General features: G+C 46.2%; 1 protein-coding gene across 1 annotated transcript in view; it reads left to right on the plus strand.

Annotated features, from left to right (window-relative positions):
• Tceanc2 (transcription elongation factor A N-terminal and central domain containing 2) overlaps window positions 1-21788 on the plus strand; it is a 38676-nt gene extending 16888 nt beyond the window's left edge. The window contains exons 4-5 of the mRNA XM_034502325.2: window positions 11876-12069; window positions 20807-21788. Of these exons, the coding sequence (XP_034358216.1) occupies window positions 11876-12069; window positions 20807-20995 (383 nt within the window). The 3' untranslated portion in view covers window positions 20996-21788. The remainder of the gene's footprint in view (window positions 1-11875; window positions 12070-20806) is intronic.
• Window positions 21789-22181: the final 393 nt, after the last annotated feature.

The following is a 22181-nucleotide window of genomic DNA, read 5'->3' on the forward strand; positions in this document are numbered from 1 at the left end:
GGTAAAGAGGGCTTGCTAAGTGCAAGCAGACCAGGGCTCGGAATTTATGCTCTCTGTTCTTGACTGTGGTTGTGCAGCTGGAAGCTTCACTCCCCAGCAGTAATGGACTGTAACCTGGAATTGTCGACCCAGTGAACCCTTCTTCCCTAAGTTACTTTTGCCACAGTATTTTATTACATCAACTAATGAATCTGCAGCCCCTGCCGAGTGCCAGGCACTGTAATGGATGCCTGTGTTTGACACTGACAAAGATCTCTGCTGTAGTGAGCATGGTGGATCATATCTGTAATCCTGGTGCTGAGGAGGCCAAGGCAGAAGGGTTGCCGTGGGCTTGAGGCTATCCTGGACTCCACAGTGAGTTCCTGGATACAGAAACCTTGTCTCAAACAAAACAAAAAACAAAACAGTAACACAAGGAAGCAAAGCACAGAGAAAAAACAGAAGTCATTTGTGTGATGGTAGATGGTGATAGCTCATGGGAAAGGCTGGCAGTGAACAAACAGGTGTGAGGGAGGGAGTGTGACCCATGGGAGCAGAGTGTGACTGGTCACAGTGCAAGACGTGATAGAAGCATGAAAGGCTGAGAATGGAGCCGAGAAACAGCTCTGCAGACAGCTGGACTTCACAAGGACCAACTATGGAAGTGGGGTGACCCAGTACCTCTCCTCTGTCACCAGAGCCTTGTCTTCACTGGCTCTCCTTCCTCCTCTTCCCTGTTAGCAGTCCTTGCCCGCTTTCCCAGACACCTGTTTCCCTTTCTAAATGCTGGCCGCTCACAGTGCCCTTCTCTGGCCTCTCTCTTTCTCCCACACTCACACTTCTCTCGCAGGACACAGTGATTTTGTTCTGTCTGAATCCAGTGTCTTGTCTCGGTTCTCATCTTCCCAGACCTGTGATTTGAAACCATTATTTCCCTTTCTCTTGGCATAAGTGACACTGAACTGGCTGCTACTTCTGTATTTTTAGCCGGTTTCCCTCCTGGCTCTTATCTCAGTTTGTAATTACTTATTTAATTATTTGCCTCTTTATTTTCTATTTGCTGAGCAGTAACCCCATGGCAGCAGGCCTGTGCTGTTGTGTTCTTCTCCCACCTCACTGCTACAGAACTGGAGTGTAGAATGTGCTTGTCCAAGAGTGGGAAGGAACCGGACTGGGCGGGATTCTCCATGGCTCTGCTCACCTTCTATCTGTTTCTTGTTTTCCCCAACAAGGGGAAAGGGAAGGGCAGCTCAGCCTCTAGCTGCCATTCCACCACACTCAGCCGTGTGCACGGCTCAGCTTACCCCGGGCCTTCATCTAGACTGCCTTGTGCGCCTCCTGTCCTGATCTGCTTGGGAATCTTAGATCGCAGGGAGCGTTTCTCATTTGCATGCCTTCATTTTTCTTAAACTCTCAATAATCCAACAGGCCAAAAAATAGATAGGTCAGAGAAATAGATTCTTATTTTCATTTACTAAGTAGACTAAGTGTTTGTAATAGGCTTGTCAGCCATTTGTCTTTTTGCCTGCCTGCCTGCCTGCCTGCCTGCCTTCCTTCCTTCCTTCCTTCCTTCCTTCCTTTCTTTCTTTCTTTCTTTCTTTCTTTTTTTCTTCAGTCCTCCGTCCTTCCTTCCTCTCTTCCTCTCTTGTCCTCTTCCTCTTCCTCTAACTCTTCCTCCCCCCCCCCCCGTAAATTGTTTGTGTTCTTTGTTCATTTACTGGTAAGAGTACATCATTTTGAGACAGGGTTTCTATGTATAACAGCACTGGCATCCTGTAACTCACTTTGTAGATGAAGGCTGGCCTCAAATTCACAGAGATCCTCCTGCCTCTGCCTCCCAAATGCTGAAATTAAAGGTATGTGCCACCACACTCAGCCTGCATTTTGAATTCTTCTATAAACTCTTTTAGTGGAAGTGCACAGCTCAAGTAAGAATGTTAGACTAGAAATACATATTTGGAAGTAAGTTTCTAGGAAACATCTGTTTAGAATCACAAAGGTGAATGAATTCTCTGAGTTAAGGGAAGGCTTGAACCTGGAAGGAAATTCATGGTAAGGAAGTGGGAAGAAGGGCAACTGTGAGAGGCTAAGAGACTGTTGAGAGCAGAGAAAAGCAGGGCAGGAAGTGCCATGTGGGCTAGGGACAAGTGCCTTCAGAGACACTGGAAATGTGTGGCCCCAAGACTCTAAAATGGTCAGGGAAGCCAAGGGCCAGCCGTGAAAAGGCTTGGCAGTCATTGGGCCTCTGTGAGTGGATTCTTTATCATAAAGCCAGTGGGCAAGGGGTATCAAGCAAACTGAAGATGAGGCAAGGATGAAGGCTGGCAAGCAGGCATGCCCACCTGCGGCTCTACGTGTGAGAGTCCAGGGAAAGCCTTCTGTCCATCTAGTGACCTGATTTCAGAGTTGCCTCGCTGCGTTAACTCACAGTTGGTTAACTGCAGTAAATAGCTACTCATATTTATAAAGTGCTGTCACATCCATGACCCTTTTGACCCATGTAACAATCCTATAAAGTCATTATAATTATTTTCTCCATTTTGAAAATGGGAAAATTGAAGCTTGGAGAGTTTAAAGTAACTTGCTCCAAGTCAGACAGCCAAATGAGGAGCAGCGGTACTAAGATGTTGTTCTTTACTGTGTCCTCCACTTCCGATACCTGAATGTCTGCAAAGCTGAAGGGAAGCTGTTGGCAGGGTCACACGCCTTCTGAAGGCTCCTTCTTAAAAACTACCTGTGTCCCTTAGCTTGCAGTCCCCTTTTTCCATCTTCAGTGACTTAGAACTCTCCAGTATCTCTCTGAGCCATCCTTCTGCCCCTTCCACACAGACACCTTTTCCCAATTCAAGGGACGCATGTGATTACCTTTAGCCCACTATGGGAAATCAAGGCTAATCTGATCTCAGGACCCTTAACCTGAGTCACACCTGTAAGCCCCGTTGCCATATAAAGTAATGCAGTCACAGAGGTGATGCTGCAGTCACAGAGGTGATGTGGGTGCCTCTTGGCATCATTTTGTTTACCACATCTCCCTTATGCTTACTGTTTCAAGATTCCATGTTCCTGCTCCCTTATGCTGGTCTTATCTCCTTGAGTAATTATCAAGACTCAGGGGAAACACTGCCTCTTTTGTGGTGTTCCCTGGTTAGTTGAATTGACTAGTTTGTTCTTTAGGGCCTTTGGAGACCCTCTTCAGTAATATTTTAGGTCCCATAAATAGCATCATGAGTCAGTGTGTTAGTCCCACCTGGTGATCCTTAGTGCAAGGCTCTGTTTTGCTCAGCATTCTGGCCAGTGCCCAGCCTGGGCCTGCAATATACTTGGTACTTAGTAATGTTTGTTAAATCAGCAAAGGGTTGCTTCCTGTGGGGAATTTGTCTTAACAATGTGTTAGGATGCCGAAACCCTTAACCTTAAACCCTGGGGACCTGACCCAGGTCACAAGACCAGCAGTGACACTGTTTACTTTAAAATATAAACTTCATGGAGCAAATAATGACTTTTTGCAGATCATTAACTTCCTTGATGTAGCTACTGACCAACTTGTAACCTTGGGGAAAGGTCATGGAACCTCATTCTTTCTTTTATTGAAAGCGGAGAAGGTAGGACTGTTTGATCACTAGAGGTGACAGAATAGGGCAAATGCTGGGCTGCTTGTGTATGCCCTTGACCACCAGCCCCTAGTTCCACCATGCTTCCCAAGTTACTTAGCCCTCAGGACCTTAGGCTCTTCACCTACAAGACAGGGAATTCTTGTTGCATCTTCTAAAGGTTGTCCTGGGCTTGCAATAGTTGTTAGATTCTCTGTGGTCAGCTCTCCGTTGCCATGACAATACCTAAGAAGTTCAAAAGAGAAGAGACCCATGTTGACCAGGGTCAGGGTTTCAGCCATGTGCACTTGGCTCCTTGTTCCCAAGTCATGGTGAAGCAGAGTTCATGGTAGAGACTGTGTGTTTGACTCCTCACCTCATGCTGCTCATCTCCCACGACGAGAAAGCAGAGACAAGGAGGAGCATACTCCCTTCAAAGATGCAACACCGTGATCTTCCAATTAGTCCCTCCTTCTAAAGCTTCCACCATTTCCCAGCAGGGGAGCCGGCCTCCAATGCATGAGCAGTGGGAAGCATTTGACTGCACCACAACTGGACAACTCCCTAAAATAGTTTCTTACTACTTAACTCTCCCTTTGTGTCCTAAATGTGTTCAGCCCACATTTGTCTAGAAACTGGGCAGTCAAGCTTGCTCTACTACTGCCTCAGACCAACCAGATGGCCCTTCTCCATCTCACTCTTTTGTTGTTGTTATTGTTTTGAGACAGGGTTTTTCTTTGTGTAGCCCTAGCTGTCCTGAAACTCACTTGGTAGACCAGGCTGGCCTCAAACTCAGAAATCCGCCTGTCTCTGCCTCCCAAGTGCTGGGATTAAAGGCGTGCGCCACCACTGCTCGGCTCCATCTCACTTTTTTTTTTTTTTAATTTATATTTATTTTACATATGTGAGTACACTGTTGCTATCTTCAGAGACACCAGAAGAGGACATCAGATCTTATTACAGATGGTTGTGAGCCACCATGTGGTTGCTGGGAATTGAACTCAGGACCTCTGGAAGAGCAGTCAGTGCTCTTAACTGCTGAGCCATCTCTCTGGTCCTCTGTTGGGGGCTAACTTTTAGCAGAAAGCGGCTATCAGTTTTGCAGCCATCTTGAGCCACATACCCTGACATGAGACTTGTATTACAATAGCCTACAACAGCTGAGCACACTCTGATAATCTTGGTTTAGATACCTTGAGATTAAAGGTGTGTGAGATTAAAGGTGTGTGACTAAGAGTGTGACTGAGAGATCAGATTTAGAGATAAGACCTAAGGGCATGATTAAAGGTGTGACTTAAAGGCATGGCTTAGAAGTGAGACATATAAAAGGCGAGAGGCAAACAGGAGAGTTCAGAACAATTTGGAGTAACAGAGAATCAGACACCTGAAGGAGTATAACTAGGAACTAGGAACTCAAGACTTGGACTAGGAAGAGAGACTGAAGAATAAACGGGGTTGGATCACACTCTGTCTGGTCTCCATTTTTCGAGTCCATCCTCACTCTCTCTCTTGCTGAACCCCGACCCGCAGACCAGAGCGGCAGCTTGGGCTGGGATACAGTGGCCGCCAAGCGTGGAGTGGAGAGGGCCGCAACATTTTTGGTGCCCGAACAGGGACTAATGCGGTTCTCAACATTTTTGGCTGCACAAAGTAAGGCGCCAGCTCGGGCCTCAACAGTCCTCCATCTCACTCTTATGATGATATTCTTGCCTCTTGTTACAAGTGTTGTACCCCTCCCTGTAACCTGGCTTTTCCTCGGTTGTCGTCCTAGACTGATAACCTGTGGATCCTCCTTACAGCTCTGAGCATCACCTCTGTGGGAGCTCTGTGGAATATGCTGGCCCCTGAAGGCTAAAAGCAGGGACTCCATTGCCCTGGCATGATTGTCGAGCCTTCTGGCCTTTAGCTGTTTCTCAGGGCCTGTCCTCTAGTTGAAGATTTCTAAGAAGGTGCATTGCATTATGTCGGTAGCACCTCAATGGCCACTGTGCCAGGCTCTCATGATGGAGCAGCACAGGCTGTTAGAGTCACGGTATTGTGTTCAAATCCTTTGGTAGAACATTTGCTCAGAAACTGTAAGGACCCTAGTTTGATCTCCAGCACAACAACAAATATTCCAGGCAGGGGTCGTGTGTGTTAAGACTCAGAAATGTAACAAGGTCAGACAGCATGACCCAAAGCAGACATGCAATTTTAATTTCTGTGGAAGAGCTGGAATGGCAGAGGGTGATACAGGGGAGGGGCTAGGCCAGAGTGGCCCCAGATATCCAGAGCTTTAATGCTATACTTAGATGTTAACTTGAGGGCATTTTGCAATTCATATTCTCCCTCACTATTTTCTTCCTCGTCTCCTTTTTCTCTGTCTTTCTCTCCCTCTTACTAGGCAAGTGGTTACCACTGAGCTATCCTCCTATCCTCATCAAATTACCTTAACACGGTGTTATGGCTTCGGGGTAGATGAGTTGGAAAGGACCAGATCAGGGACAGAAGTGTCCAGGTTCTTACACATGCTGAGCAAAAGCTCTGCTACTCAGCTACGTCAGCAGCCCTGCCTAGAATATTTAAATACCTGCTTTCCCCTCCTAGTTGTAAGCATGTAACTGTTTGAATAGACCCAGGGAGAGAAGAGAACGAGTCGGGGTAGTAGGGGTGGAGAGGGAGATGGAGGAAGAGGCAGGGAGGTAGGAAGTGAGGACAGGAGAACACGAACGAGTGTGACAGGAGGTGTCCCGTAAAACACTGCAGATGTGGTCCCATGCCCGGGGAACCTTTGGCTAGAGATACATATTTGGAAGATACCTGCTTTCAGGCAGAAGTTGGACCACAGGAGTAAAGTTGCTTAGAGAGAAAGCAGAGAGAGTAAGAAGCCGGGGATAGTGTTCAGGCTGGGGTCCTCACGTGACTACGTGTTAAAGAATGTGGAGGCAGCAGACCCCAGATGTGACAGATAGTATCCAAGAAGGATTGGAAGAAAATCATTCAGAAGGAAGCAAGCCATGGAGTCTAGGTAGTGCTGGGACAGAGAAGGCCCCTGGGTTTGACACAGAAGACTGCATCTTTTTTTTTTTTTTTAAATCCCTCATAACTGGAGACCAGCATGCTTTTTCTAGGAGAGCACAGTGAGTACCAGGGGAAGAGAAGGACCCGGCTGCACACACTGCTGCTGTTAAGGGCCGTATGTGCATCCTCTTGGTGTGTGAGCTGAACTGACGAGACAGAGGCCTGCTGCTCAGAAGGAAAGTGTTAATAATTTTGTTGTGGATCCTTTAAGACTTTTTTCTCTGTATATAAACAAATATGGTGTTTACATGTATCTACATATGTAATTTTTAAAATAAATATTGGCTCATACTCTTCTGCTTTTTAACTTTACTTGAGAAGTGATTATCTTTCTATAGGTAGAGTATTTGCCTTTTGTGTTTGTTTATTTGTTTCTACTTTTTTATAGTGTGGATTTTCTTTGAGACAGGGTCTTACTGTATACCCTGGCCTGCTTCCACCTCCAGAGTGCTAGGTTACAGGTGTCTACTGGTGTGTGCAGCTTTCTTCTTCCAGTTTGTAGGACTATGCGCTTGTCACCATTGGAATGGACCCTTGATGGTGAGCTCATAGGCTGATCCTAGCTTTCTCTTATTTTAAATAGCACTTAGGGGAATGTTTCTGTTCATGTGTTTTCTTTGCACACTTTGACAGGGTGAGTGAAAGCTGACCTCTGGATTCACCTCTGTCCCCAGTTCTGGGCATAAAGCAGAGTCTCTGTGCCTGACTCCTGCAATGTCGTCTTCCTTTTTGTATTTTTATTTATTTCTCATTCTGGTGCTGGAAACTACATCCATAGAGGATTCTCAGCACGTGTACTCACCCTTAGTTCTCTCTTAGCCACCATCCTTGTGATTGTAGCATTTCCAACACCGACCAACAGCATAAAGAGCTGTCTGGGAGTTAACAGTCCCAAGGACAGGAGAATGCCTCTAGAGAGGAGAGTGCAGTGGGAGCGGCCCTGCTTTGAGGTGATGTGTGTTTCAGAAGCACTCTCCTGAGCAATTGTTAGCTGGAAAAACACCTTCAGACATGTCTAATGAGCACTGTGTGTCTCCCAGTGTGAGTGAGCAGTGCTGACATAGCAAGAGATGAGAAGCCTTCATAAATAACTGGTTAGACTCAAGGTTACACTTGCTGTTGTGGACTGTTATCTTCTCTTCATCCCCAGGACTCTGCTCACAGAACCCTTTAAGAGGAACGATAGTTTCTTTCAAACCTTGCATGACTGGTGCCTGGCCTAGAACCTTGTACAAATGGCCTTTGGCAAGCGTGTGGAGAAAAGTGAGTTACGCAGTTTGGGGCTGTGTGTTTGGCATAACTGGGGAGATGGTTTGACTGTTGCTCAATTGAAATCTTTGCTTCCCTTTGTTCAGTAACTTCTTAGTACTATTAAATCTGTGCTTTCTCATCTTTCTCTCAGATGGGATCTCCCTATGTTACCTAACTGACCTCAAACTTGGTGGGCTTAAGTGATTGACTATCCATGCGGCCTGAGCCTTCTGAGGAGCTGTGGACACATGCCACCACACCCAACTTTATGTTAGATTCCTAAATATTTGTTTCTGAGCCTTATTTTTATTTCACAGATTCATCCATTCGTTTTAGTGTTGGTCTGAGTAACTTTAAGTAATGTTGTTTTATAATGTATACCTGTAGTAGATTTCCCCCCCTAGTTCAACGTAGTCGTTTATGCTCTTGTGCAACAGAGTTTCAAAGTTAGTCTAGAAATACTTATGTTCCAATAAAAACCACCTACTATAGTTTTTCCTTCCTTCCTTCCTTCCTTCCTCTCTCTCTCTCTCTCTCTCTCTCTCTCTCTCTCTCTCTCTCTCTCTCTGTGTGTGTGTGTGTGTGTGTGTGTGTGTGTGTTTTGAGACAAGGTTTATCTGTGCAGCCATGGATGTCCTGGAACTCACTATGTAGACCAGACTGGGCTCTAACTCAGAAATCTGCCTGCCTCTGCCTCCCAAGTACTGGGATTAAAGGTGTGCACCACCACTGCCCAGCTGTGATTTTTTTTTTTTTAAATGAGATCCTGTTAAATCCATAGCCTCTTCCTCTTCTTCCTCCTCTTCTTTTTAAATAAGGTCTCATGTAGAGCACAGGCTGTTCTCAAACTTGAGATGTAACCAAGGATATGAGCTTTTGGTGGCCTGCTACCACTCCTGAGTATTAACCTCACAACCCTGAGTTGCCACCCCGAGTTTGCAGATCCATTTCTCTGCTGGTGGTTTCTCTGTCTATTGGTGTCTTGTGTGTCTCCTTCCAGCCTTCCACGTGATATAGTCCATTTTGTTCAGGTCACCTGTTAAGTGCTTTAGTCAAGTATGTGTGGCTGTTCCTGTGGGTCTCAGCCAGCCTGACCTTGTTACTGTCCTCTCCAATGGAGACCCAAAGAGGAGTGTGCTCTTCAAGAGGCTCTCTTGGTGAGCAACAGTTGCCTGGCAGATAGGTACACGGCACACTAGTGATCATTCTGATCACAGGCGCAGGGTGGGCTGCCAGCAAAGCCGTGGTAACTAAGGAAGACTTCCTGGAGGAGTTTTAAGAGCTGAAAGCTAGCTGGCCGAAGAGGAACGAGAGCATTCCAGGCAGCAGAATGCTTGCAGGGATGTGTGCTCCAAAGTAAAGAGACAAGAAAATACACTCAAGCATTTTAGGGGCTTACAAGCAGCTGGCGTGGGATGACCGGAAGAGGGCAGCTGGAAATGCAGCTAGGGAGTGGGTGGAAGGGTGGCAGATGTGAAGACTCCTGTGAAAGAGTTGGCCGTGGAACTTAGGGGTTCAAACAGAAGAGTAAAGTAATCAAACTTATGTTTTAGGGGAAAAAAAATCTTTAAAAGAGAAAATCCAGGTTAGAGACATAGTTCAGCAAATAAGGCACTTGTCACCAAGCCTGACACACTGAGTTTGGTCTCTGGGGCCGACATGGTGGAGGAGAGGACCAGCTCTCACAGGTTGTCCTCTGACCTCCAGATGTGTGCCATGCAAACAGAAGACCCCACGCCCACACAAACACATCATGCTGATGGATACACTAAGTGCAATAAATAAATGTCCAAAAAGTAAGAAAACAAATGAGGAGAATCTCATTTAGCAGGTAGTGCCACCGTGGGTAGGATCGGTCTCACAGAAGACATGCTAGGCAGTGAAGAGTCTGCTCTGGCTGCTGTGATGGACAACGCTAGAGACTCCTGAGCTCAGCGGACACCACAGCTCCAGCACACGGCATCAGTGTGCACCTCGACAACATCTATATATTTTGTAGTTAGTCAAAACATGGTCTTCATGCTTAACCAAATTAACAACTCACTAGTATAATTTAACATTTAGTGCATATCCATATTCTTGTTTATTTCAAAATTCCATTTATGTGATTCTGTCCAGGATTTAGATCACACATACACTTGGTAACCAGGACTCAGATTCTGAAGCTGTCCTTTTGTGAACAATGTCATTGGCTTGAAGCAACCCTGTCAGTTGTCTTGTAGAATGGCCACGTTCTGAATGTGTTTGCTTCTTCCTCTTGCACAGGTTTCCTGGAGCCTGGGAGTTACCTTTGAATGGCCAGTGGATTGTGGTTCCTATTTTTCTCTGAGGGAGACGAGTAGAACTAGTCATAGGCAGAGCGATCAGATCCTTTGTCTCAGACCCTCTCATAGGGGTCAGGACACAGAAGATGGCAGTACACCACCCTGCTCCCCCCCCCCCCCCAATCAGCCTTTCCTTGCACTGGTAGTTCTTTCCGGCTGTATCGTTTATCAGGGCCCACAAAATGTCTTCTATCGATCTGTCATATTAGTTAAATAAAAAGTGTTCCTTTAGGGTTTGTTTTGTGAGGGCGGGGGGGGGAAGTTGGGGGGTCGGTGGTTGGCGAAGTGTTGGCTGTGTAGGCATGAAGATCTATGCCTCAGTCACTAGGACCCACACAGCCACGTGTGGCAGTGGGAGAGCAGGGACAGGAGGATTTCCAGGACTTGTTGGATAGTGAGACTTACTGAAGCAGTCAGCTTCAGGTTCAAAACAGATCTTGTCTCCAAAAATAAGGAGACAGGGACTGGAGAGAAGGCTCAGTGGCTAAGAGCACTTCCCCTTGCAGCGAACTGGGTTTGGTTCCGGTACCCACATGGGAGCTCACGTCCTCTGTAACTCTAGTTCCAAAGGCTCTGATCTCTTCTCCTGATTTTCACAGGCACATATACACATATGAACATAAACACACATACATGTAATATACATTAATTAATAATGATAAAATGGAGAAGCAATTGAGAACGGTATCTGACATCAGCCTTTAGCCTTCATGCACACCCACACAATCTACTACCTGCAGAAACATGCATGCAACACCCATGCCCCCCAAGAATATTCTTTTAATAAATAGGACTAATTTTTTACTTAATATAGTAAGATTTCAAAAAGGGTAAGTGTTGAATTCTTCTCTCTTATTGCAATTTTGGAACCTTCCCCTTTTGTTGTTGTTTGAGACAGGGTCTCACTAACTTTGGCCTGAACCTCCCTACGTAGACCAGGCTGGCCCCGAACTCATCAGGATCTGCTGCCTCATTTTCTGCCTAAGAGTGCAGGGATTGAAGGCATGGGCCACCATGCTCACCTCCTTTGTTCTTTCTGACTCTACTTTCTGACATACTATATTGGCCAATTCAGTCCCCAGGGATTGTCTCATTTCACCCCCATGACACAGACCTTGCTTGCACAGAAATCTGCATCTTTGACTATGGGAGTGCTCCTCAGGGCTACACAGCATCCCCATACAAACCTCAGCTGTTTCATTTTACCAGTGAAGACTCGGGAGCCAGACGCTGTGGTGAAAGCCTGCTAGCTCAGGGGCAGAAAAGCACACAGCTGACCTTCCTCCTCAGCCAGCATCCCAGAAGGAATCCCTCTCTCATGCCTGGTTCAGAAAATCTCTTCAGACTGGTCTCCCTTCCTTCTACTCCTGTGCATCTCTATCCGTCCTCCTGACTCCTTACTCTCTGTACTTTTTTCTTAATAATCTGTTCACGTCCTGTCAACTGGTCTCCGCCTCTTGACCCATGGTTGACTTTATTTAATCCTCTTCACAATATTTGAGCAGAAAGCTCTTGGCTTAAAGGTGTGTGCCAAGGCTGAGCCACACCACAACTAAAAACAGGTTTTTCTAGTAAGTAACACAGTCTCGGGTTCAGAGTGTGATATATCCTGCAACATTGTACTTTCCAGAAGAAAGAACTGTATTTCCTTGGGATTCTCTTCTGCTCTAGGTCATACTGTGAACAAGATGCGCAGGCACCAGGACCCAGAGGTGGCAGGTCTCGCCAAAGAAGTTTACACTGAGTGGAAAACTTTCATTGAAAAACATTTGGACAGACCTTCTATTGAAGTCCGGAGTGATCCAAAAACTGAGTCATTTAGAAAGAATGCCCAGAAGTTACTTTCAGAAGCCTTGGACTTGAAGGTAAGATCCTGCTTGGACTGTGAGTGGAGGCTCCTGGTTAAATGAGCCTGTGCTCCCAGGATGACTCTCGCCTGCATCAGGCCCAGTCTGCAATCATTCTCAGGGCTGGAGATGTCTCAGCAGTTCAGATCATCACTTGATGCTCTTGTAGTGGATTCAAGTTAGGTTCCCAATGCCCCACCGGGTAGCTCACAACCACCCACATAACTACAGCTTCAGGGACCTGACTCCCTTTTCTGGCCTTTTAGTCACTCACAAATGCACAGATGCATACATACACATAGACACATGCACATACATAAAAATTTTGAGATTTCAATAAATTAAACTGGTAGGTTATTCTTTAAGGATTCTGGATTTGTAAGCATTTGAGGACACAGGTTTGCATGTTGGCTTTGGAACTACCAAGGTCCAGACTGTAGTTTAGGTATCCATTGTATACATCAGACACATTCTTCAGTGTTGCTGACACCCGCGCTCACCTTTGAAAAGAGACTCAGAATCCCACCGCCTAAGGTCTTGGGAAACTTCAATGAGTGAACAGTTTATGTAAGGAGATAGTCAGCGCTGCCTGCTGGTTAGACGTCATCTGATGGCCGGGAGGTGCCACACTGGGAGGCAGAGGTCCGAGGATCTCTGTTTGAAGCCAGCCTGGTCTACAGAGCAAATTCCAGGACAGCCAGGGCTACACAGAGAAACCCTGTCTCAAACAAACAAAAAGTTATTTAGTGAATGTTGGTTTCTTTTCATTTCAATTCTTTTTTTCCAGTGAAATAAAAATTTTGAAATGTTGTAAAATATCAGTGGCAATAGAGAAAAAAGACTGTTCCCTCATTATTTGTCAAGACGTGTACCTTCAGGTCTGAGACATAGAATCAACGCCATAGGCATATTCCCGGTAACCTCACAGCCAGAAGCCAGGGTGATCAGTTTAACGTATACATGCTGGACAAAATTTTGTTCATGATTAATATTATTAATCATGAACTAGGAGTGGTGGCACACGCCTTTGATCCCAACACTGGGGAAGTAGAAGCACACAGATCTGTAGGTTCAAAGCCAGCCTGGGGTACATAGTGAGATTCTGTCTCAAGAAATAAAGAAGCTAATGTTGTGAAAAAAACATATGGCATCCATGTTTTTTCTATTGTGAGTTGTCCTTATAGAAATATCGTTAAAGAGTGAATTAACAATGTAGGAGTTTGGGGCTGGCAAGGTGGTTCCCTGGGTGAAGGCACTGGCAGTCCAAGCCTGACACCTGGATCCCAGAACACATCTAGAGGTGGAAGGAGAGAGCTGGCTCCACAAGGATGTTCCCTGACCTTGGCATCAATGTGTACCGTGTGTGCCCACACACATCATGCACACCCCATTCACAAAGAAATGACAACAAAACCTTTAATGAAGGAACTCGGAGCCTGGCTTATGAGCTGTGTCTGAAACTGTCTCCCTTCTGCCTCACGTGTTCATCCAGGAAAGGGAGCAAATGGACACAGTGTACTGTTCATGCTTTTAAAGAAAGACTTGGGTTGGTTTTTTTTTTTTTTTTTTTTTTTTTTTTTTTTTTTTTTTAATGAGAACTTGAAATACCAAATGAAATAGATACAGAAAGAAAAAAAACCAGTCACCATTGAACCTGCCACCTAGAGATAATGTTAGCATTTTGGTGTATTTTCTTTTATGGTAAATTATTACAGTTTTTTTAATGAAATGTCAGACAAGCTGTGGTTATCCAAGATTTATTTAGGGCAAATTATTTGCCAAATCTCCCATAAGATATTTTTATTGATTATTTAAATAACCTCCCAGAAAAATGACATAATTATTTATATTTGTGTTGTCTTGTGAACCTTGCTCACTCTCATTACTGTCACCTTATGTCCTGTTCTATGCATCCTTATTTCTCATGTGTGTGGGCTTTACTGTCTGTCGGATGGTGCAGAGACGCACTCTGCTGTAAGAGAGCTTAACTTTTCCTAAAGGAAGCTTTGTATGAATAATGAAGAGAGAAAATGTGAAAGTCGTAAGTAATTTTCTAGAGTATCGATTAGCCAACAGACTCGATATTTTAAATAAAGCTTATTTTTTAAATAAACCAGGATTACTGCCGAAACATACAGTGCGGTCTATAATACGTAGTTAATGTGGTGGTAAATATCAGTTCCCTGTGGTATCTTTTTAAGTCAATGATAATAACGAAGCCATGCTTGTAAGGATTAATGAGCAGTTTGCCTGCTATATTAAACTCCATAATAATTATCCTTTTAGTTTATCCATTAATTATCCTTTAAATGGCACATCAAGTGGTAAGCGCTCAAGTGTTGCAAAGCGAAGTTTAAAAAGTGATACATTCGTTAGTGCTTTCCAACGGAATTGGAAAGAATATCAGGTTCCCTGTAGCTGAATGGGTGTGTTCCCAAGGAGTACATTTCATGAATTTGAAGTATACAACTTACTCAAAAAAGTATGCCTCTTCCTTTCTCAAAAAAGAAAAACAAACCCCCTGTCTACCTTGCATCAACAACTTTGATGGTAGTTTTGTTAGTTTGCTATGTCCAAAAGATTGACACAAATCATTTTACATAATCGCACAGGTTAACCTGTCATTTCTGCAGTGCAGTCAACCCATGCCCCAGCTGATCTCCCAGTGTTGGTCATATCTGCATCAGACGTCAGGGCCCTGTAAGTGTGCTTCATCACGCAGTAGTTCCCGGCCCAGTGATGGAAACTTTTTCCATTTATCCTTGCGTGTGTTTTTGCAAATCCCAAACCTCCCGTGTTTCTGTTTCAGTTCATGCTTTAACTGTGGAAGTCATGTGTGACGGATGCGCACCCCCAAAGGTTCTCTTTTTATCACGCTGCGGAATTTGCTTTCCATGTTCATGGATTCCTTCCTTGTTCCTGGAATAATGGACCAGATGAATCCGACGCTGTTGCTGAAGCCTGGGCCGGTTCCCTTTCCCCTCTCCCTTCCCGGTTCTTTGTTCTTCCCAGTCCTTTAGATCTCTCCTCACGTGAGCATCCCTGGCGTGTCATTCTCTTACTTCCCTTTCCTCATTATCCACTCTCCTTGTACCTCACGCATGGCCTGGGATCATTTTCCTATTATGTCATTTAAAAAAATGAACCTGATTCTAAAGTGAGCCATATCATTAAGAGTTGGGACACTGGTTGGTGGCCCAGTTGGTCGCAGATGGTGCTAATGAGGTCCAGCTCAGGGGTATATTCTCACACAGGACTGTTGGTGGTTTTTTCTTTGTTTAATGGATTCATGGATTCAGACTGTGCCCTGGCTTTGGCTAGCTCTCTCACAGATGTATCCAGTGGTCAAACAGAAGTGTGGGATTGTGTACAAATCCAGTCGTGCTAAAGTATATCACTTGCCTCCAGTGAATATACAGTTCAACAAATATGTGATCTGCTAGGTGCTGGGGAGCATACAAGGCTGACACCCTGAATTGCCTCCCTGTCCTAAAAAGCCCCCCTCCCCTGGCTTAGTGGCTGTGAGTGACTAATGGAACTATAAGGCTTGCAGGACGAGAGATCTTTGGGAGCAGTTGGCATGCACACACCACAGCAGGGTCTGGGAACTGAAGGTTTCACGAAAGACAGAGGGCTAGAATTTTATGAACTAGAAAACAAAATGGAACTCTATATTTTATCTGCCGTGGGACTGATACTATTAAAAGTGCAGGAGAAAAGGGAGGTGTGAACGGGGAGAAACAATGTTCACTCAACAGGTGTCTGTGGAGCACATACTAAACACCTACATCTGTACTGGGCACAGAAAATCAGGAAGTGAGTCTTATGTATAAGGTCAGCCCAGAGGTGCTCCCAGTCTGCTGGGGAGTAAACACACAGTCAGAGCAGCATGTGGAGGCTTCGCACCGAGGGTAAGGTCAAGAGAGTTCACGGACATGGTGATTGGTTGTGGTGCCATGTCTTGCCAAGACCACTCCTCTGAAACACTGCTCGCTGTGTAATGTCCCCACAGCTCTAGCCAGTTGGTCTAGAATTGGACAAGTGAATAACACATGCTCCACCACAGGCACTAGTAGCTAATAGCAGCGAATCAGCCTCTCCCTCCTGGGAAATGGGAACTCGGGGATACCAAGGAGCCAGTGTAAGTGTTGAAACAGAGGTTCTGAGGACCACCACACCTGGCCGTGTTGCCCCTTGGTCATCTGTGCTAGGGGCCGTCTCCTTTCTAGACTGGGATTAGGGCTTGGGGAGTCTTACAAAGAGGCATGAGTTATGGGTAGAGAGTGTGTGGAATGGGGAGAGAGAACTGGGCAGTAAGAGTTGGTGATGAGCGTGGTGCGGGGCAGGGAGCAGAGCCCAGTGGGAGCAGAGCCACTCCAGTGGGAGCAGAGCCAGGTGGGACAGGCTGTTTTAGTTTGCCTCCTGTTGCTGTGATAAACACCATGATGAAGAGCAACTTGCAGAGAGGAAAGGGTTGATTTGGCTCACACGTTCCAGTCTGATGGAGGTGTACCCTTAGTCTGATGGAGGAGTACCCTTAGTCTGATGGAGGCGTACCCTTGACTGAGGTTCCGTCATCCTAGATGACTATAGCTTATGTCAAGTTGACAAAGAACCAACCAGCAAGAGACCGTGATCTCTGTTACAAAGACAGGATCTGGTAACTACACACAGTCACTGCCTCAGTTTGGTGGCGGTGGGGTGTGTGTGGGGGGGGGGGGTTCTTTTTCCCTTTCCCATTCAACAGATACATCTCACAGCAGATACACCTCACAGAAAAATCACTTTTTCTCAGGGTCTCAAAGAGACTCTGAACGTTCACCCAGAAACACACATCTGTCACCTAAAGCACCAGGTTAGGACCTGCTGGAATAGGGTCAGCATTGAACAGGTTTGGACCAGTCAAAAGTAGCTTTCATTCATGCTGTAAACCTATACAGCTAAGCTTCATGTGTGGCACAGATATTTCTCTTCATTTCTTTACTCTGATTGCCCTGAATTTAGCAAGAAGCATGAGAACTACTAGGTGCTCCTGTTTCCCATCACACCCTGCACAGCACAGCACCTGCCATGCTGCCCCAGGTCTGTGGTTCGCTTTGTTTGCTTATATTTTGACATGATCTTTCCATAAAGCTCAGGCAAGTCTTGAACTACCTTGTCCTGCTTTGGTCTCCTCTAAGAGTTAGGATGTACACCATCATGCCTGGCTCTGTTGCCCTATGGCTACATATCTCTCTCTGTGTCTCTGTGTCTCTCTCTCCCCTCCCACACCCCCTCTCATGGTGGTGGTGGTGGTGGAGTGGTGGTGGTGGCTTTTCTAGACAGTGTTTCTTTGTGTAGCACTGGCTGTCCTGGAACTCACTCTGTAGACCAGGCTGGCCTCAAACTCAGAGATCTGCCTGCCTCTGCCTCCTGAGTGCTGGGATTAAAGGCGTACAACAACCTGGTAACATGCTATCTCTTTCTATGCTGCCAGTGTCCGGAGGGGAAGAATAGGGTCTGTACGCTGCATTCACCAAATCAGACCTGAGAAAGTAGTGACTGCTGAATGGTGTGTATGTGAGTGTCCAGCTGTGTGAATGTCAAAGCTATCTGAAATTTTTTTGGTGGTGGGGGGTGTTTTTTTTTTTTTTTTTACTTCATTTCCATGGCATGACTGTGACTTGTTTTTTAAACAGAAACATACCCTCTTCCTTTGATAATCACTCCCCTTTTTAAAAAAGCTTCCTTGCACATTAAACTAAGTAAATCTTAGCATTTGGTAACTAATGAACTTGGGATGAATCCCAAGATAAGAACCTCTCTGGCAAATGTTGTGGTCCCAGGGCCAGGGAGTGGCTGCCATTACAGCTGTGCTAAAGGAGTTTGGACCCAGGATTTCCTCAGGACAAGTCCAGTGCCTTCTCAGGGAGCCCTGGAGAGCATGAGGAAGTTGAGTTCCAAAGAACTGTGGCACAAAGTGTGTGCACTGCAGCCGCAGCCTGGGAAGTGCAGAGCACGCAGCATCCGGGACAGCCAGCGTCTGTAGGCTGGCCTGCACAGGCGCCTACTCTTGGAGCTTCCTCCTCTCTGCTTATTCTGTGTATTGTCTTTTGTGGGTCCTTAAGGAAGTTTCTTTTTTCCTTTTCTTTGGTTTGCCTGTCTTTTCCCCTGTGAGGCCATTGTTACATTTTAGTGTGCTTTTTCTTTCTCTTTTCAAGTTCTGTTTATGTGTTTGTGTATGTATATATGTATGTATATGCCTGAGTGCATGCATGTGTACCATGTGAGTTCAGGGGCATACGTTAGGTACTGGAAACTGAAGCCATGTTCTCTGCAAGAGCAGCAAGTGTTCTTAACTGCTGGGACATCCTTCCAGCCACATAGTATACCTCCATTTATTTATTTACAGTTACTTTGATTTTATTTTTGAGACAGGATGTCACTATATAGCCCTGGCTGGCTTAGAATTCGCTATGTAGACCAGGCTAGCCTCAAACTTCAGAGATCTGCCTGCCTTTGCCTCCCAGGTGCTGGAATCAAAAATTTGTGCCACCATGCCTGACCTTATGTATTTGCATTTTTATTTGTTTGGTTGATTTTGATTTTAGACTAGTACATTCTTTTCGACCCTAGATGATTTCAAATTTGCAATCTTCCTAACGCAGCCTCCTTAACTTGCAGCCCTCTGACCTCCGCCTCCTGAGTGCTGAGATTAGAGATGTGAACCTCCATTCCCTGCTTGATCTTTGTGTTTTACACACCTGCACTGGCTAAAATGCCACCACCAAATTCACCTGTGGGCAAGCTTGCCGAGCATCCTCTTAATTAGTGATTGATGTGGAAGGGTCCTGTCCCCTATGGGTGGTACCAGCTCTGGGGCTTGTCGTCTGGGTGATATAAGAAAGAAGGCCATGCAAGCCAATAAACAGCACTCCTTCATGGTCTCTGCATCAGTTTCTGCCTCCAGGTTCCTGACTTCCTTTGATGATCAACAATGATGTGGAAGCATAAGCCAGATAAACCCTTTCCTCCCCAAGCTGCTTTGGTCATGGTGTTTATCACAGCAGTAGAAACCCTTACCAACCAAGTGCAGTGGCCCACTAAGTGCCTAAGAAGGGCTGAAGAGGGGGTGAGAAGTAAAAATGGGCTGGGCTGTGACTACAGCTCAGAGCACATGCCTAGCATTTGGAAGGTCCCCAGTTCTGTTTCCAGCACCAGTCAGTCAGTAAATAAGTAATAAATAGTATTCACATTTTGAAGGATTTATTACCAGGGCAACTGCAGTGTATATGACAATGACCAAGGATCACTGAGGACATGGTTACAGCCTAAAGAACTCTGTCTTTGCACTAAGGTTTTTTTTTCCGTGTGTGTGTGTGTGTGTGTGTGTGTGTGTGTGTGTGTGTGATGAAACACCATGACCAACTTGGGGAGGAAAGGGTTTATTTAGCTTACACATCCTGAGTTACAGCCCACTGAGGGAACCCAAGGCAGGAACTCAGACAGGGCAGGAACCTGAAGGCAGGAGAAGATACAGAGGCCATGGAGGGTGCTGCTTACTACTTGCCTCCCCTGGCTTGCTTACTCTGCCTTCTTATAGCCCAGGGTGGTAGTGCTCACAGTGGACTGAGCCTTACCACTAAATAAGAAAGTGCCCTACAGCCAACTGTGGTGGTGCCTGCCTTTAATCCCAGCACTTGGGAGGCAGAGGCAGGCAGATCTAAGTTTAGGCCCAGCCTGGTCTACAGTTCCAGGACAGCCAAGGCTACACAGAGAAATCCTATCTTAAAAAACCAAAAAAGAAAGAAGGAAGGAAGGAAAAAAGAAAAGAAGGGAGGGATGGAGGGAAGGACAGAAGGAGAAGAGGGGGAAAGGAAGGGAGGAAGGGAGGGCGGGCAGGCTACACAGACTTGCCTGCAGCCTGATCTTGTGCAGGCATTTTCTCAGTTACAGCTCCCTCCTTCAGATGACTGCCTTGTGTTATATTGACATAAGGCAGCCAGCACAGAGTGATTTCTAGGGAAAGGCTGCCCTTGCTACTAGTAGGTGGGCCTGAAAAAGTGGGTTTGGCTGGAAGTCCCTGACCAGCCACGGGAGCTGGCCTGATTATGTTGGTGACCTCCAGCTGGCCTGGACCTGAGGCAGACCCCCCAGCACTGCTACAGACCATGTCTAGTTGCCTTCCCCGGCCAGACTCAGCCGCCTAGGAACGTCTCTGCTGAAGGGAAGACACAGGAACTCTGGAGTCAGGCTGCGTCCAGCCCTGCCTCTTCAGTTGTGAAACTCCTCCTCAGATGTAAAAACGTGATAATCAGTTACAAATATTAAATATGAACGTGATTTATAAACTGCTTTGTATGCATCTCAGGATGCAGACCAGCTTTTCTAATGTTATACAAAGTTAAAAGGCACGTTTAAAACAAAGAAGTACGCATCGTTACTCTGATTTATTATCCTTGGACCCCGCTTCCTGGTTGGTAAAGCACAGGGCCCGGTGCTAGTTGCTTAGTTCAGGCCGGTTTCCTGTTATAATGGCAAATATTACCACCCGGCAGGGGTTGTGAATGAGGTCCCTGTCACAAAGCACATGGCCTTGTTCCTTAATTGCCAGGGTGGAATTAATTTGCTCTTCCTGTTTCTCTTGTGACAGGAAGTAGATGTCCTTGAATTTCAGTTGATTAATGGAGGCCTCAGAGCAGAGTGCGCCAGCCTCTCTCCCTTTTAATCCTCATGCAACGCAAGGCCCTAATTTGATAATTTTGCTGTTTTTCAGATGGATCACCTACTGGTTGAAAATATTGAGCGGGAAACGTTTCATCTCTGCTCCCGGCTCATTAACGGGCCCTACCGGAGGACGGTGCGCGCTCTGGTCTTCACATTAAAGCACCGAGCTGAGATCCGGGAGCAGGTGAAGAGCGGGGCTCTGCCAGTCGGCGCGTTTGTACAGACCCACAAAAAGTGACCCGAGGACGGGCCCAGCGCTGGGCCTCGCTCCACCATTCAAAGACTCTTTTGAGTTTGGGTGATGCGGATGTTGGCTGTGCTGGATATTCCCATGGTTCCGTTCCTTCAGACAGAATGTGGGGAGCCCTGGGAGATAGGCCTGTGGGAGCGGCTTCATTAGCTGCCTTGCGCTGGCGCTGGCTGACGGGACGAACAGGGCTGTCACTAGGAAGCACCATCCAGTTGCCATCACCCAGCACAATGGAAGGGTGACAGGTTTCACTGTGAGCTTGCCAAGGACACCTCTAAACTCCCCCATGTCAGGCAGATGAAGTTACCACTTTATTTCGCCACCCTGCAGGTAACTGAAACTCAATTACTGCTGCTCCTCACTCGGTTCCATCCCCCTGAGTTTAGACAGCTCCTATGCCTCTCAGAACTCCCCTGTCTGCTCTCTTTGCTCTACCCCAGGGGTGAGCCCACTGGAGCCTGCGACCAGCCCTGCTTGCCGTCACTCACTTATCTGAGCCTTTCAGCTCTCCCTGGAAGACCTTCAGGGATGGGCTCCGAGCCCCCTGCTGAGGCCTCTAATGAGGAGCTGGCCTGAAGCTTCCCTGCACCTCAGGGTTCATTTGAATATGGGCTCTGTTGAAGATGCATAATGAAATTTCTCTTGCAGTGACTTACTACGGTAAGAAAAAAATGCATACGTGAGGATTTTCAATGAAATTCATCTATACATGCCTGCTTGAATGGTTATGTAAATGGTACTTGCTCTTTAAAAAGTAATAAACTGAGATATACTAAAACAAGAGGCGTCGTTCCCTCCTTGAAGCATACCACAGAGCTGAGCATGATGGCTCCTGCCTGTAATCTCAGCACTCAGGAGTCTGAGGCAGAGGATTGCCATGAGTTTGAGGCCAGTTTGGGCTATGTAGTGAGTACCAAGCCAGTTGGAGCTACATAACAAGACTCTCTCAAAAAAGGGGGCTGGAGGGGAGGAGCTTGGAACGGTGTCTACACAGTGAGTTCCAAGATAGCCAGGGCTACACAATGAGATCCTGTCTCAAAACACACACAAACACATACACAGAATCTGAAAAAGATAACAAGACCCGAGCAAGGCTGTAAACTGAAGCGTGTGGAAGCTCATTTCCAGGATGAAGGGAAGGAGCAGAGAGGGGGAAGAGAATGTTCGAAGGAAA

This window comes from Arvicanthis niloticus, chromosome 5, assembly GCF_011762505.2.
Source record: "Arvicanthis niloticus isolate mArvNil1 chromosome 5, mArvNil1.pat.X, whole genome shotgun sequence".
In the NCBI taxonomy this organism is placed as follows: Eukaryota; Metazoa; Chordata; class Mammalia; order Rodentia; family Muridae; genus Arvicanthis; species Arvicanthis niloticus.